This window comes from Juglans regia, chromosome 9, assembly GCF_001411555.2.
Source record: "Juglans regia cultivar Chandler chromosome 9, Walnut 2.0, whole genome shotgun sequence".
Classification (NCBI taxonomy): Eukaryota; Viridiplantae; Streptophyta; class Magnoliopsida; order Fagales; family Juglandaceae; genus Juglans; species Juglans regia.
In genome coordinates, this window is record NC_049909.1 from 6,662,393 (window position 1) to 6,680,424 (window position 18,032).

Sequence of the window (18,032 nt, forward strand, 5' to 3'; positions counted from 1 at the left end):
TAATTGTGTACGGCTATGTGATTGGTGTTACATGTTTTGCATGCTGGAGAATAAGGTGATTCCACGTCTCGGCAACATATACAACTACATATATATGTATTGAGTTTTGCGTAGAAGGCCTCAAAGGGTGATTCCTCATCATGCTTATGCAGTGTGTTACTGAGAGGGTGATACATCACTATGTTTCATGAATACATGTGTTTTTGCATGTGAGGGTGATTCCCCACCACACATTAATACATGTGTTCACCCATTTCATTTTGTGACACTGTTAATTGCATATTCTGTTTCTCATTAATGATCTTGTCATAGCTACAACTTGCCTATTAAAACCATACATTGTGATGCTGAAATAGACCCAGAAGTGATAAATGAGGAGGAAGAACAACCCAGCCCGAGCTATAGGCATGTAGGTCTTGTTGTAGAACCCGTCCATTTATGGAAGTTGTATTTGTAATTATTAGCTAGGCAACCAAATGTGTATAATTATTTAAGGAATGAAGTGACTTGTGGATATTGTGAGAACATATTTATGGTTTTTACAGTTCTGGTACTATAACGTTTAGCCTTCAAACTAAATCTTTGTTATTCAATTGCAAACTAGTTATATATTTCCTTACATGTGCAATTCCTAGTGAATATTGTACGCCTAATCTAAACGAACCATAGGTGTTGCATACAGGCTGGAACCCTTGGCACCACGAATCCTCACCATGTCTTTTATTAAGGGACAGGGCTTCACATTACTAAAGGAGAGAAACTGGATGGGACCATCTATGACATATGGCATTGGAAAATTCAAAATCTGCTTAATGAATAAGAGGTCCTAGAAAATCTGTCTCACCTTATGATACAACTGGAGGAAGGGAATACTTCCCAACATTGTGTGATATGGAAGCCTATCAGGCTTGGACAAATAAAGATTGGTGCATGCGGTTTACTAAGCTTAGAAGAATGCACAATGATCTTATTGGGAGTTTGAGAACTACTCATCTACCGAAGATATATGGAACAAGTTGAAAATTGCTTATAGGGGAACATCAATTACTAGGTTTCATGCTCTTACTTTGAGGTTTGAGCAGTATGTTATGGATCCTAAACATACCGTGATTGAGCATATGAGGTCGATGTCTGCCTTGATTTGTGATCTAAAGGCTTATCACAATAATCTCACTAATGCACAACAAGTTACCATTGTGATATGATCTTTGCTCAAGTCAACATGAGGCAAATGAAACTTGTTTTGACACACAGTGAGAATATTAAGACTTTTGCTGATATATCTCGCCATTTCGAGCAAGAGACATAGTGCATAGATATGCACTGTAGTACTCTTCTTGTTGCCCAAGTTGGGAAACGCAAGGCATTCAGGCCTAAGCACAAGCAACATGGGAGATCTACTGGAATGGCAAATAGTCTTGGGCCAAGGAATGATAAAGTAGCAACGTGCTTGTAGTGCACTAGCAAAGACAAGTCCAAACCGAAGTATTATAACTATGAAAAAATGAGACACTTTGCTCGTAAGTGCATTGAGCCAAAGAATGTATCCACTAAACACAACTCTCTAATTACTTATATTTATTCACATATTTTTGTTGCTCGCTCAATTCCTGAATGGATTGTATACACAGGAGCAACCAAACATGTAGCTCGAGATCGAGTTGGGTTCATAGATTATAGAAGAATACTAGCTGGGAGATAGGGAGTGCTTGGAGTTGGCACCTATCAACTCAAAATGCATCTAGGGTGCTTGTTACTCCTGCATGATGTGCTTTATGCACCTGGTGTTCAATGTGACCTATTTTAAGTTATTTCTATGTTAGAACTTGGTTTTATTTTACACTTTGATGGCCCTTAACTAGACTTTTGGGCTAGAATTGTATACAAAAAATATTTCACCTCATATCATCTATCATTATAACTTTTTCAAATCTTCACACAAAATATAATAAACAATTCAATTTTTTCAAAACCTAAAACAATAATAATAATAAAATAATATTTTAACAATATTATATTCAACTTTCAACTTTCATCTCAACTCATCTCGTCTCAACTCATTATCCAAACCTCTTGGATCAGGCTGTGTGTGGACATGGTTTTCTTTCAAATGGTTTCTTTATGTTAGATTTAGATAATTTCTCATTTACTTTTATTGCTTCCAATGATGATGATGTTGTTTCTAATACATTGAAATGACATGCTAGACTAGGCCACATAAGAAGAGATAGAATGGCTAGATTAGCCATATTTAGTTGGAAAAGCTTATAAGAAGCCTTTGGAAAGGCCCCTATGGTATCTTATCCTTTAGACCTAGTCCATTCTGATATTTGCAGACCTGTGAATGTGAAGGCATGCCATAATACTTCTTATTTTCTCACATTTATAGACTATTACTCACGTTTCAGTTATGTTTATCTTAGCTCGTATTACTTTGAAGCATTGGATTGCTTCAAGCGCTTTGTAGCTGAGATTAAGAATTAAGAAAAGAGGGAATTTAAAAGTTCTACAAACTAGTCACGGTCGTGAGTTCTTATCTAGTGTTTCATGGACTATGGGCGGAAAAAAAGGATAAGCAAGCAATTAACGATTCCTAGCACACCACAATAAAATGGTGTTGTAAAAAGGAGAAATCGTACCTTATTGAAAATGGTTCGATCAATGATGGCATAAACTAACCTATCAATATCATTTTAGGAGATGCTATTTAGCTGCTGCCTACATTTTGAACTGTGTGCCTTCTAAATCTGTTCCTTCAACCCTATATGAACTATGGAATGACGAAAAATCAAATTGGGAACATTTGCGGTCTTAAGGTTGTAAGGTTATCTTCACACCACTTCTCATAAATATGGGAAACTTGGCCTTAGAGAAAATAAACATATCTTCATAAGATATTTAGAGAGCTCAAAGGGCTATGTAATGTATGGATAACATCCTAATGGAGGAATGACAAAAATAGAGTCGCGTGATGTCACATTTATTGAGAATCATTTTTTCAATATTGGTGAAGCAAAGAAAGATCTTGCACGTTTTGAGTTGCAAGAACTTGAGGGAGTTATACCATCTTTTGGCGTGGGTAGAGACTCATTACATCCTAGAATCACATAAGATAGTGGGAGTGTACTACTAGAAAGTGACTCACAAGAGTCTTAGTTACGTAGAAATGAACGTGGAACTATTCCTCATCATTATTTTGAGATTGAAGGGGAATCTTTCATATGTGCTCTGTTTGACCTTGATGAGCCTGCCTCTTATGAGGAAGTACTAAGTTAATCTGATTCAAATAAATGCCTAGTAGCCATGTGAGATGAGATGGGCTTTATGGCAAAAAATCAAGTTTGGAGTTATTTGATCTTCCACCTGGGTGAAAACATATTGGAAACAAATGGATTTTAACAATTAGCACAAAGCAGTTGGATAGACTGACAAATATAAGGCTCGTCTTGTGATGAATGGCTATACCTTAAGAGAGGGCATAGATTATGAAGGAACATTCTCACCTGTTGTGAGATTTACTTCCATCCGCCTTATTCTAGCTATAGTTGCACATTTAGATTAGATGCTTTTCTAAATGAATGTGAAAACTACATTTCTTAATGGAGTTAGACAAGGAGATCTATATGTATCAAGCTGTTGGTTTTGAAATTAAAGAAAAAGAACACAAAGTATGTCTGCTAAAACATTCCATTTATGGCCTTAAATAATTGTATAGACAATGATACTTCAAATTTTATGAGTCCATTACTTTAATTGGCTTTAAAATGCTAGAGGAAGACCTTGTGTGTATGTCAGACATACAGGGAAGAGCTTTCTGATTTTATCTCTGTACGTGAATGACATTTTATTAGCTGGAAATAATATGGAGATCGTTGTTGCTAGTTGTCCTATACTTTTGAGATGAAGAACACGGGTGAAGTAAATTATGTGATTGGAATTAAAATTTTAAGGGATTGATCTAGAAAATTTCTTGGTTTGTCTCAAGAGACTTACATTAAGAAGATTTTAGAATTATTTTGTATGCACAACTCCAAACCCGTAGACACTCTAATTAAGAAGGGTTATACATTGAGCGTAGAACATTGCCTTAAGAATGAAGAGGAAAAAAATGAGATGACCATAATTCTTTATGCAAGTGCAATTGGAAATCTAATAAATACTATGTTGTGTACACGATCTGACATTTGCTTTGCAGTTGGATTGGTTAGTCATTATCTAGTAACCCATGACTTGTTCATCGGCAAGTAGTTGAGAGGATTTTTCAATACCTTCATGGAACATCAGGTCTCATTTTTTACTATCAATGTTGAGACATGAGACTGAAGGGTTACAGCGATGCTTATTGGACAAATGATAAAAAAGAGCGTGAATCCACGACATGTTACACATTTATGCTTAGTGGGGATTTGTTTTCTTGGTGTCGTAAAAAACAATCATGCATTGCTTTTTCCACGATGGAGTCAAAGTACGTTGCTTGTTTAGTAGCTGTAAAAAAAAGGTTGTTTGGTTAAGGAGATGTTTTCAGTGCCTAGAGATTATGGCTCTTGCAGAAGAAGTCATTAAGATATATAGTGATAGTATGGCAGCTTTGGCATATACCAAGGATCCCAAATATCATGGCAGAACCAAATACATAGATATTTGGTTTCACTACATTCGAGATATTGTAGCGCGATGTGAGATGATCCTACAACATGTCTTTGTTAGCAAGATGGGAGATAATCAATCCTCTTACTAAAGCTACTAGTAGAAATATTTTCCAAACTTATGTTAGGAGTTTGGGACTTCATTGGATTTGATACATATTGTATTAAAGATACCTTAGACTTTATTGTACATTTGACATTGTTAGTATCTATTGTATCAATGAGATTATTTGTTTTTATCTCATATTATAAGCTCATTGATAGTAAGTGAGGCCACATTATAAAGATGTCACTAGGTAAAAATCAGTCCACTCACATGGATAATCACCTTGGCACTTGGACAGCAACCAATATGAGACAAATCCATTATTTTGGAACTTGGAAAGCGAGCAAGTAAACATCTTGAAGCTTTGGGAGAATTCCAGATAAATTTAAAGAATGTGGCATTTACTTGGCTATGATGGAACTTACAAAAGTCATACATAAAATATTTCAACAACTTAATAAAGCTTGATTAAAGCGATCTTAGGCAAGCACTAGATGAGTGATTGTGCAAGGAAATTCAAGTTAGGGCACATTTATGGTGACTAGACTAAGATTACTATGGCGTTTGAATATGACAAATCCAATTGAGTAAGAGTTTCGTTGTAACATACATTTCAAATTGTATGTGCCATAGACGACATATGAGGGAGTGATTAAATGGATCCCTTCTCCATCACTATGTGAGCCCTAACGGATCAATAGATCATCTATTTATATGTCATGAGATAAAAACTTGATGTGACTATTTTAGCATGTTATCTCAAGGCCACAAAAGATACAATCTAGCAGAGCATGTCTAGGAAAACATTCAAGTCTAATTGAATTTATATTAGTGTCCATGGAAAATTATTTGGATTCTTATTTTTTATTTTATGACTCATAACCGCCAGAACGATTATGTTGTTTGGACTTGAAATAATCATGAGCATATTATATAATGTGAAGTAAAAAATTGTTTTGAGTTATAAACTGTAACACCCCCTTCCCGTAGGCTAGGTGTGTCACGTATTTTTCATGAAAAATAACCCGGCAAGCGATTCTCTAATTTCATAATTGAAAAATAAACTGAAGTAATTTATTATGAAATAAAAGGTCTAATAAAAAATGTCTTCCCAAAAACATTAAAGAAATAACTGAATAAATTCATCATAAAAGACACATTTTATTTTAAAAAGTCTGAACAAAACTAAAATGCTCCTTCTACTCCTGGCCTGCCTGCTCGTAATCATCATCTTCACCTGGGTAATTAAAAACATGAAAATAAACTAAAATGAGTCGATGACTCAGTAAGAAATCTATCATAACGAAAACGTAATAAACATAAAATTTTCATAAGAACTTTCATGCTGAACTTAAAATTTATGACTGTTCATGCTAATGCTTATGCTATGTATACTGAATTTTCTGAACTAACTGACTGATTTATCTTACTTATCTGACTGGCCAACACACTTAACCCTGTGTGCAAGGTTGTGCACCAGCCCCACATCCCGCTGCAGCAAGGGGAACTGCTGATAGTATTCTAGCATACTATGGTGGACCACGACTGAGTTCGTGGCTTGCACACCACCCTGAAACTGAACTGCATTGGTACCATGCATCTGAATGGCCATCTTATTAACTGATCTGATTTTTATCTTACACTTGAATTTAAGATGGCTTATGTGTCTTATACACATGAGATGCATGACATAATACATACATAACTATAATTTCTGAAACTGAAACATGATGCGGAATGACATGATCATATGCTATGCTGGATGACATGCTTGCACATGAGCGGTTCATAAATAATGGCTATCAAAGAACTGGCTTGAATAATACATACATATAAGCTAACTGTGATGATCCTAATTTATGATCCAATTTACTTACCTCGATGCGTTTCTCCTTGAATAAAACTTCGTAACTTGAGACCTATATTCAAAAAAATAACTATCACTAAATTGTTTGGAACTAAAATAAATACTAATATCTTACTTAACTAAATTCAGAATTCTAAAAGGTAGTCAAACAAATATTTTGTTTAACACTATAATCAATAAATCCTAGTATTTAAATTACTTAAAATACTGATAACATATTAAAACTTAGTAGAATACTTGAACTATTTAAAATACGTCATAAAACTTCAATTCTTAAAATAAGTTTCATTTCTTAACATAATGATTAAATCTTATAAGAAATCTAATAAATATTAATATCATTTAAATAAATCGTTCAAAATAAATTAACAACTCTTACTGCTGAAATATGATATCTAATCTTTCAAATATAATTTAACTGTATATAAATATATATAAATCTAAAATAATTGGTGAAAGCCTTCGATTAATAAAAGTAGACTTAATCATAATATTATTCAAAACTCATAACATATTCCTTAATTCTTTTTAAAATATAACATAATAATTTCATTAAAGTCTGACTAAATAGGTAAAAGAAAACTAACTAAAATAATAGGCTTCATGATGTACTTCAAAACACATTTTAAATTCCTTAAACAATTTCTTAATAAAAAGAGCATTTGACTAATATATTTACTTAACAAAATTAAACTCAACTTGAAATATTAAACTCAACTTTAATTAAAAATGACATAACAATATACATAATTAACATATACTTAAACGTAAGGTTATAAATATAATTATACTTAAAAACACTGCTTCAAGATACTAGATTAGAAAGGGCATACTTGTAATTTCATCTACTAACACTTAGTAAACTGAAACCTAAAGCAAATACGTAAATATATATACTCTGCAGCAGAAAAACAGAGAGCTCGGGAGAGAGAGACGCGCGAAGCAAGGGCTCACCGAGAGATAAGCTGACGTGCGGCGGTTCTGGGTTGCTGGCGGGGGTCACGGCGGCGCGACTGGGGGCTCGACTGTGGTGGTGCGACGCCGAAGGAAAAGAACCATGCGGCAGTGCAACCGAGAGAGAGGGAGGCGCACGCACAGAGCTGGGTGGCTGAGGGTCGAAGGCCAACCGGGATGGAGTAGATGCCACGGGGAAGAGCTGGTCGGCGGTTTCTGGCACCGTGGGTGGTGCTCCGATGTCTTCTGGGGTGGACTCCGGCAAAACAGTGGTTCGGTTGCTCTGTTTCGGAAGTGCAAAACAGAGGCTTCGGCCTTCACGTCCATGGCTGCTGCGGCGTGTCTTCGGGCTGGGGATGGTCCAGTGTCTTCTAAGGTGGCTGGTGGTGGCATCGGCGTCTTCTGAGCAGCATGGAGTCGCCATGGAGGAACGCGGGTGATGGTGGTGTTACTGCAAGGGGAGGAGCAGCGCTGATGCTACAGTATTTGCGTGGCTGGGTAGTGTTTTCTCTTGATCCAAATGCCAGTGCAGTGGCGGTAAATTCTGGGCAGGGGCCGAGTGCGGCTGGGCAGAGGCTATCGATATTTATAGGCCTAGCTGGTTGAGAACCAAAAAGGAAAACCCTAGAGAAAAAGAGACGTGAAAGCGCATGAGTTTGAGAATGCATATCTCCCGTGCAAGTTGTTGCCGTGAAAGTCGTAGGATAGAAACAAGATTTAAAATTCAAATCTAAAACTCTAATAATCTGATAAAAAAAAAATAATAATAATAATAATAATTATTATTATGGCCTAAATTTAGGATCGGGTTGTTACATAAACTCATGAGAGATTAAGGACTATTGATTTAGTGAGATCAAATAGTCTGGGGCATGGGCAATATGTTACGAGTGATGTACTATGTTAGTATGATTGTGACTTACTATAGCATTCCTACACTTTGCCTTCTTATTAGGTCGCACGCTTCATTTTCTATATGAGATGTAATTGGTTGAGAGATCAGAATGAGATTGTTAATGAGGATGACACCCATTGTGAGTAAATGAGAAATGTGAGTAAATAGGTACTCCATGACTCATGTAGTGTCCACATAGGTGGGGAAGTTATAAGCAATTAATTAACTCCCCACCACTGGTAGTTAATTAACTCTCCCCTACTAACAGTTAATTAAGTTTAGTTAATTAACCACCCCATCAAGATCAAACCCGTTAAAGGGGCTTTTTCTGCCCATTATGGGGTGGGAACGAATAATGGCGTTGAAATGAAAGCTATTCTGGATGGTATTAGATTGTGTAAACGGCTCCATTTGATTAATGTGATTATTGAAAGTGATTCTCATATTGTTGTTGATTGGCTTTGTAAGGGTAAATGTTCTCTGTGGTATCTTTGGGATTTTTGGGAGGCTTTGCGCAAGGAACTCGAGGGGCTTAATTTTGTTGTGGTTCATCAATTGCGGGAAGGTAACGGTGCAGCGGATTTTCTTGCTAGAGAAGGTGAAATGGGTTTGAATGTCACGTATAACGGCAATCAAGATTTTCCCAGGTATTTAAAAGGTATTGTGCGGCTGGATTTTCTTGGCATTCCGTACTTGCGTTGTTAGTCTGAGGTCCAGGTTTGTTTTTGCTGTTTCTGGTTATTTAGTTTTTATTTGTTAGGCTTGTTTAGATGCTTTTTTGTTTTGTTATAGGCCTGTTTAGTTTTATTTTCGTATTTCTTTAGGCCTGTTAGTTTCTGTTTTGTTGTTTTTCCGTCTTGCCGTTTTTGGTTCTTAGGTTGGTTTGTATTTGGGAGGTTTTTGTTTTCTTTTCTGTAAACTCCCTCATACTTGGCTTGTAACTATGGTATTCCTCCGCCATAAGTGAGGGCTTATTAATAAACTTGGGACGGGACCACTTCCATATGGCTACCGGCTCTTTTAAAAACCCGTTAAATGAGTTTTACATACCTTAGTTTTATGAGTGTGAAAAAATTGAATATACAAAAAAACTTCATCTCCTCTCTCTTTACAATTTACTAGACCAACTATCTTAAACTCTTAATCTTGAAGTGCATAATTATTTTAGGAGACTCTTCCTATCAACTCTAGTAGTCTCCTAAGTGACGTAGAGGTACAATCACAATAACTTGATGTGGATGGTAAGACGAGCGAAAATCCAAGACTTGTGGATATTCGGCTCCCTTAAGTTAATTTGAATTAACTTTATCTAACATAAATGAATGAAGAGTCATCTATATTCTAATTTCTTTAGTTAAAAAGAATTAACTAGAGATAGACAAGCAAGCAATAATAACCCTTATTGATTTGGAATAGTATAAACCTTCGTCTTGTTTACCTTGCAGACATACACTATATATGGGGCGAAGTCTATTCGTTTGACAGGTGTCTGATAGCAGTAGAGGGAAATTAATGTTGGTATAAAAGAATAATAATTATTAATTACTTTTAGAATATAGAGATGTGGCACTCTCATTTGATCTTAGGACGTCATGAGAATAATTTTAATTGAACGTTTTTTTGTGATAAAATAAGAGTATGATCAAATTCGTATTTCAAAAATACTTGATAATTAAAATAATAACCTCGCTGAAATAAGGTAATGATTGCATGGTGAAGGAACTGGTTCTTTGATGGCTCAGGTCTCGGGTCAGATGCATCTTACAGATTTATTAACGAATGCAAGTTGATTTTAAAAGAAAGATAAAAAGAGATTGTGCTGTTGAATGAAAACACGCCGCAATAAAAAAAAATAAAAATTTTATATACAGTTATTTTTACGTATTTTTTATGCATTTTATTAATATGATTAGTTACATCACTTTTTATTAATATAAAATAATTATTTTAATCAATTATATAAAGAAAATTTATAAAAAATACGTTGATAGTATGTAGCACAACTTAAAAAAATATTGGCACAGATTTTATTAAAATTTGGACGTAGTATTACAAAATCTCAGTTCCCAAAGGACAACTCCAAGAAAAGACGATTTCAGCAGCTTAACACATTAAAACGCCAACTACGCTTCACGAACCATAGAACTAACTAGAAAGTGGCGGGTGGTAAATTCCAACCACTGCCTATTTTCTGCCTTCCATTCCAAAAGAGAGAAGAGTTTCCCATACTTCAATGTAAATGATGCTAGGGGCCGTGTCCAAATAAGCCATTATCATAAGCTAAAATGCACCAAAGTACACTATACTCTTCCCATCCTCTTTAAAATGGGCTTTAATTTTGAAGTTCATCACGGGAATTGTGGGCCACTAAAGGTCTGGCAGAAGGACCAGCCATTAGGGGCAACATTGTTTGAAACCAAACTGCGCCCATCACTTGTGATGACCTTGAAGGAGAGGCTTTGTCCATTTAGGTAGGAATTGCTTTGCCAGTTCTGACCCCAGTTCCTAGACATTGGCTGCCAACCTGTTCTTGACCCTTTGATTGAAACAGCATGAACATCTCCAGCACCTCCAACGTTTGTGATTAGGACTAGGTTGAAGTAAGAATGGCCGTTGATGGTGAATCTGATGCCCCCTCTCTTTCGGCATGGGACTCTACATTGGTTCAAATCAAAGAATCGAAGCCTTGAGCTTTTTAGGAAAAAGATATTGCATATAGAGAGTTTAATCCAAAAGGATAAAAAGAAGATGCTGTGCTTTACACAGAACATATACCCAATAGTTTACTGAGGTAAACGAACACAAAACAAATTAGCTGTAACTTTCAAGAAAAGATAAATATTTCTTGGGTTGCTCCAAATTCCAAAACACAGGAAGCTGACTAACAGTTTCTTTCCTTTTTTTTTTTTTTTTTTTTTGGGTGGAGGGGGTTGTGAAGGTTACAACAAGTTGACAAATAGTGGATCTGGGAAATGCTTTTTTTTTTTTTCGTTATGGGGAAATGCTTTTTAAATCCCTGAAGACCTGTGCAGCTCATGATTAGCTGATATTTACAGAAAACTCCCGTATACACTATATACGTTTATCTCAATACTATACTTATTCAATGAATACTTAACGCATGTACCGTCTGTAAGCTACAGGAACGATCCCAGCTCTGTACTGAGCAATCTGTTGGAAGACAGGCTGAGAGAGATCAAAATGGTGCTGGGGAGGGTTGCACCACCCGCCTGCATTGTTGGGGAGGGCACTGTTTGGTGGGCAGAAGTTGGTGGCAGTGACCACAACAGAGCCGGGCAGGCACCACCTTGGATCGTTCACACACTTAACCTGAAAACAAGCCCCACAGCTCAATCCATTATTGAACAGTGCAGTGCTCAAAGCTGCTGTGTTTGTCCCATATCCCTGGCTGTATAGGTTCCCATATCCACAAGCCCCGCCTGCAATTAAAATGATCAATGATTCAATATAGTGGTTATAGGAATAATTACAAGATTAAGATCGTCTCAGGGTCTTTGTGAAAGGATCATAAGCATAAATAGACACTTACCCATTGTACCAGAGGCATCACCCCCTCCATAGAAAGTGGCATGTGCATCAGTCATCCAACCTCCAGCATACCCATTAACAGATGAAAACAAAGAGAGAAACCCCAATAGGAGAAGTACAAGAACTGCCATTTTTATCTAGAAATGAGCTTCAGAAAATTCAGAAGGAAGAGTTCACATGCAGGCAGCGGCACAAACCTTTTGATCAGCGAGAGAGAGAGGGATGTGTGGGGAAAATGGGAGGGTGAAGTGGGGGATAAATAGATGCTCACGCGGACGCAGCAACAGTACGCTAGCTTCCTCGGGCAACCTCATTATAACAGACTGTATTTGAGGTGTGGGGACCTAAACTCGCCATGTGCATGTGGTTTTCGTCCGTAGGAAAACAAGGTCACTTTCCTTGATACCACGTGGTTTTGAACATTTTCTGTGCGTATTAACGATTGCTTGAAAGTCGCTTGGCTCCGAATATTCAACTGCATGGGGTATTAAACACACTGATCGATGTGGTTTTTTCTCTCAAGGTTAAAAGTGTTAAAACTGTCAAGCGCCTTTTATGGCCTGTTAATTTCCACCATTACTGATCCATTTGCTAGTACTTCAGTTGTATTTTCTTTTTCTTTTTTTTTCTGCTAAACAAGATATCATTCAATTTATAAACACAAAAATATAAGAGTAGAGAATGGGAGACTCCACAAAAATACATAATAGAAGGTGCATTGCAGCAATACAAAACAAATAAATGGACAATGCCTTGAGTAAATTATACTCGGACACATTTTTCTTGACCAAACTAAAGAGGGTACCGCTAAAGAAGCAGTTTCGTAGTCCAACTGGTAGACTCTTGGAATGCAGTTTATGGTCACATCTAGAGAAGGGACACTGAAGTCAACTATTTCGGTGTTGTCGAAGGTGATCTCCGCAACTTTTTCATCTAAAATATGGCTGCATAGCTAGGATTGGAAAGCCCCGATCATCATCGGGGATATAAATGGGGGGTGGGGGGTGGGCAATGCGAGGAGCTCTCGTGCTAGCTAGGTTGAACAGTGTGGATCATATCTGGTGGTGGGCAGTCTCACTTGGGTTTCTAAGATAGACGGCTAGCAAGCACGATAGAGTGGCGCTCGTAAAGATCAATTGGTGGGCGAAAAGCGATGTATCGAATATCTTTCAGCCTAGTGGAGAGAAAAACAAAAATAAGAAAAAAAAAATGGGTATAAACGAAGAGTCTTGTAAGAAGGAGGGGATCGAGAGGGAGAGGGAGAAGGAAAGGAGAAGGATCGCTTATCCTCAAGCGGAGAAAGTGTGATGCTTGCTTGAGTTTTCACAACATGATAATCAAGAATTTTTTTAAAACCACTTACGTACTCTTAGGTCTGTTCATTACTCTAATTCCTTTTGTTCTTTAATTCATGTTTCTACCAGCCTAGGTGATCATATCTAAAGGAACATAATTCATGATTCCTTTTGTTCTTTAATTCATGTTCCTTTAGATACAATTTTAGAATATGTAAGTTCTGAGTATCGATCTTCTGAAGAAAGTGGATTTTACCGTTTAAAATAAAAATTTTATGTAAGTCTCCTATTTATTTATTCTTTTTCAAAAAAAGTGAATAGAAAATGTACACTTTAAAATTATAAATATCATTTCTAAAACGAAAATACAATACTTCAGTGAAAGAGCCAGTCATGTGAGTACTAATTATACCCAGCTAGGGTTAATATGTTGGGAGAAGATTATCTTCAATTTGTCATCTGCTTCCTTGGTCTTCAGGCGAAGGAATTTTGCTTTGCTAGCTATTCAATGCAGTCAACAAAATCTCTTGGAGCATGTCCATTGAAAGAATATGGACGCACATCCAAAACATCCTTGAAACAATTGCGCGCACGTTTTCTAAGCGAAAATATTGAAGTACTACATATACCATGCAGTCTAAAATGTCGGCATTAAACAAGCTGAGACCGTATAATAAATCTCACAAAATGCATGAAGCTGTAATTAATACCCAGCACGTACGTAGTATATACTTTAAATGCTAAGGAAAAAGAGTTATGCTATCGAATAAGTGATCCGAATAAATTGAGAGTGGTGCATGTGCCCACTCATAGTGTCGTCTACTGCGTCTCTCTAGAAAAAAAAACCCTTTTCCATCATCTAAACCCTAAGTTTGAAGTTTTGGAATCGAAAGGGGGTGGGAGCTCCGGCTCCTCCCCCCTCTTTCTCCTTTCCCCTTCCCATTTTCGTTTGTCCAGGTTTATCTGTGTAGTGTTTTTATTTTGTTTTGTTTTCAGGCCGAATAAGGGAGGATCGCCGTTCGAGTCTTTGCAGCCGTCTTCCTCCTACATGCGCCCCACCGGGATGAAGCCCAGCCGCCGATCTTCAAGTCCACCAAATACGGCGTTCATCGGAGTGGAGCGTAGCCAATACGCGCGGGACGAAGTTTCCGGATCTCGTTGACGTGTGCTCATCACGCGCCACCGCGGAGCCCTCTGCCCATGCCACGCTCGGCTTCTTTGGCCTCCTTGTATCCAGGGCTTCCACGAGTGACCGGCGGTTTTTCCTCCCAGAGTGACTAGCGCCTGCACGCGCCACTGCCGCCGCTCGTGCACTGTTCATTCGATTTGGGTCTCTGTTTTTTTCTGTTCCAGTATTGTGTAGCGTCTGTTTTTGTGTTCTTGTGTTTTTTGTTGACCCAAGTGAGGTGTTTGTGCCTTTGGATCGTTCGTAATCTGGGGCAAGAGCTATTCGAGAGTGGGGGGCGATGTCATGGCCAGTGATATCGTACGACCAGTGTTCGCGCGTAGGTGCTACCTGCGTAGTGGAGGCTGTTGTGTCCATGCGTGAGCTGGGTGCGTGTTCCATCAGGGCTCGAGATGCCGATGCTTGCAGTAGGCGTGTCGTCCGGGTCACACCGAGGCTTGTGGCTTTGCAGTTTAGTTGTTAGTTAGTAGTGGTTAGTTAGTAGTTGCTATTGGATTTTGTATCTATAGCAGTGTCCCGTACTTTTCCTCTCTAGGAGGATAGAGGGGCCTTCTAGTTCTGTTTACAGAACGCTTTTTCTGTTTGGAGAAAGTTTATTGAGAAGTTAAGACAATGTCCGCTACAAAGAGATTTGTGTGTGGGGAAGCCCCAGAGCTTAGGCGTAGTTGGCTTATAGTTTGGATTTGTCCATGTATTAAGTCACATTTGTAACTTCGTTTTCATTAATGAAATGAGAGTATTTCTATCAAAAAAAAAGTGATCCGAATAAGTGTCTCAAATAGTACATTTTATTTTATTTATGTATTTTTTTAATCATCAAAAATATTTTTTAAAAAAATAAAAAATTTATACCATCATTAAAAAATATTTTCTTAATCACTAGGTAAAAAAAACTCATTCAAAGCATAAATTTGAGACCCAAAATATTTCTATAGGAAAAAATATAGACCATCTAAATGGCAATAGTTAGTACGTACCAGTTTATAATAAGCGTGCTTAGAGCACTCTCATTGGATTAGTTAAATTTAAATGACAGTTTTGATGAATGTAAGATAAATTTAATTTTTTACTATTCCATTCACATAAATCTCTACATTGGAAAAGTTATTTTTTTATTATATAATAATAAAATAATATAAGATGAATTTGATTTTAGTTATTCACATCAAATCTACACATTAGTTTATACATTTATTCATTATATGATAATGAATAACTAATAATTTCAAAAATATTTAATTTTTTTAATTATTAATTTATTTAATTTTCTCATATTTTACTATTCTACTTATTATATGTTAATTAATAATCATGTTCTTATTAAATTAATATTTTTTTATAGAAGAGTCGGAAGCCACCTGTCCATTAGTGACCCCGTCCCAATTTTATTAATAAACCTCACTTATGGCGGAGGAAAACCGTGGTTACAAACCCGACACGCGGGAATTACAGCCATTCCTTGTATCTAAACCAAAACCCAAAACCAAAACTTACAAAACCACCTAAAACAGCAGACCCATCCTAACCTAACCAAAAACCTGCTACTACAAAAAAAAACTGCCTATAAACACAAAACCCGAACGCCTCCTCCACGAAACAGAAATCTGCAAGAACGAAAACCAGCAGCAGAACTGGCAACACGCACAGTTTAACTCATCCAGTTCTTCCGCCTAATTGAAGGGAGACCCCATTTATCAACTATAATCAAACCCCGTGACAGGGGAGAAACCTCACCCATACTCCACCATTCCACATCACCATCACTTGCCCCCCTTCTAGCTAACCAGTCCGCAACAGCATTTCCTTCCCTATGAATGTGCATAAACCGTATATCCATATTAATGAGCTGAAGTTGCAATTCCTCCCAAACATCCTCCAAATACCAGCTACCGCATCTGTTCTTATCTAACCATGCTAGAATCACTTTCGAATCCATTTCAATATCAACTGCACTGAAATTCATGTTCTTACAATGTTTGACACCCTCCACTAGCGCTCTTAACTCCGCATAAGTACTATTACCATACCCGAGATTCTTAGCAAAAGCTAACAACAACGTTCCATGCATATCCCGAATCACACCTCCTGCCCCTGACTCACCTGGATTCCCTAGACTGCTACCATCCGTGTTTAGCTTCACACGGCCTTGAGCCGGCTTAGACCATGCTATGTAATTAATCTATTGTTGCTTGATTGGAACTTTCTGTATATTGAAACAATTAAGAATGTAAAAGTCAGTTTGAGTGAATTTCTTAGGCTTTGAAAACCCTTGACAGATAATGCCCACCCACTGTTTGATAGATTGCCACACAATTGACCAGATTCCATCTTCCCTTCCATACGAGCCTTACATCTCCTAGTCCATAGCCTCCACGAAATAACTGTAGGTAATACACCCAAAATGACACCAGTTTGAGAGGCATTTGAAGCCCTCCGAAACCAACTAAGGCAGGTTTCATACCAGTTTATTCCAATTGGAAGACCAAGCATAACTCCAATTTTTTTCCAGACTTCAGCAGCCACTTCACCAGCAAATAAAACATGATTTAAGTCTTCATATTTTCCTTGAATACAACAATTGCATCTCGAGACTAAAGGGATGCCAATTCTCCGAATATTATCATCCACTGCTAAAGCTCCATGTCAAGCCTTCCACATTAGAACAGAAAATGTTTTTGCAAGAATGCTATTCCAAATCCATTTATGCCCCTCTAATTCTGACCTCTAACACGAACACATTCCCAAGCTGATTTTGTTGAAAACTTACCATTTTCACTAGTAGCCCAGATTAACAAATCACTACCTTCCTTACAATTAGCAATAACCTCTAGAACCCTCTCAGCATTCTCAGTCCCCACAAGCCTCTCTAATCGAGCCATATCTCATCCTCTATCCAAATTACAATCTTTAATCTTCAAAAGAGGTTGCTCACTCACAAAACAACTTTTTGCAAGAGGACCCTGCTCCAGCCAATTATCATACCAAAAAAATACATTACCTTCTCGAATTTTCCATTTAGAATTACTCAAAACTGTGGGAATACTTCTAACAATCATCCGCCAAAAACTTGTACCCTTTTGAGAATCCAGCAGCATCAAAGGTTTGTTCCCCACATATTTTGAACGAAAAAAATTTGTCCAAAGTGAATCCTCATACATCAATTTCCAGGCAAGTTTTAAATGAAGAGCCTTTTGCATATCATCAAACGATCTAATATCTAAACCTCCTTCTTCTATTGGTTTACAAATAGACCTCCAAGCAACCCATTTTTTCTTACTCTTTCCATCCCTTTCGCCCCAAAAAAAAGAGCTCATTAACCGATTTAATGAAGAAATAACTAACTTAGGAACTTTTAAAACTGCTAATTGATGTAGCGCCATACTAGCCAGAATATGCCTCAATAGAATCACTCTACCCCCCACTGAAAGTAATTTCATTTTCTAGCCACTAATTTTTTTTTTAACCTTGTTCTCCAACTCTTCCAAATCACCAATTTTCATTCTACCCAAAACAATAGGCACCCCCAAATATTTAAAAGGAAACTTACCTTCCGAAAATCCCGTCAATCTTTTGAGATTCCTTCTTCTAGCCATC

General features: G+C 37.2%; 2 protein-coding genes across 2 annotated transcripts; both read right to left on the reverse strand.

Moving 5' to 3' along the window:
- Positions 1 to 10,414: 10,414 nt before the first annotated feature.
- LOC109004085 (expansin-A1-like) lies at positions 10,415 to 12,228 on the reverse strand. Its single transcript, XM_018982496.2, has 3 exons — positions 11,959 to 12,228; positions 11,536 to 11,848; positions 10,415 to 11,063 (listed from the first exon to the last, which is right to left on the reverse strand). The coding sequence occupies exons 1-3, from the start codon at positions 12,086 to 12,088 to the stop codon at positions 10,757 to 10,759; spliced, it is 750 nt and encodes a 249-aa protein (XP_018838041.1). The 5' UTR covers positions 12,089 to 12,228; the 3' UTR covers positions 10,415 to 10,756.
- A 3,858-nt stretch (positions 12,229 to 16,086) lies between these two features.
- Positions 16,087 to 17,317, reverse strand: LOC109004028. The gene is made up of 3 exons (XM_018982418.1): positions 17,206 to 17,317; positions 16,706 to 16,960; positions 16,087 to 16,604 (listed from the first exon to the last, which is right to left on the reverse strand). The coding sequence occupies exons 1-3, from the start codon at positions 17,315 to 17,317 to the stop codon at positions 16,087 to 16,089; spliced, it is 885 nt and encodes a 294-aa protein (XP_018837963.1).
- Positions 17,318 to 18,032: the final 715 nt, after the last annotated feature.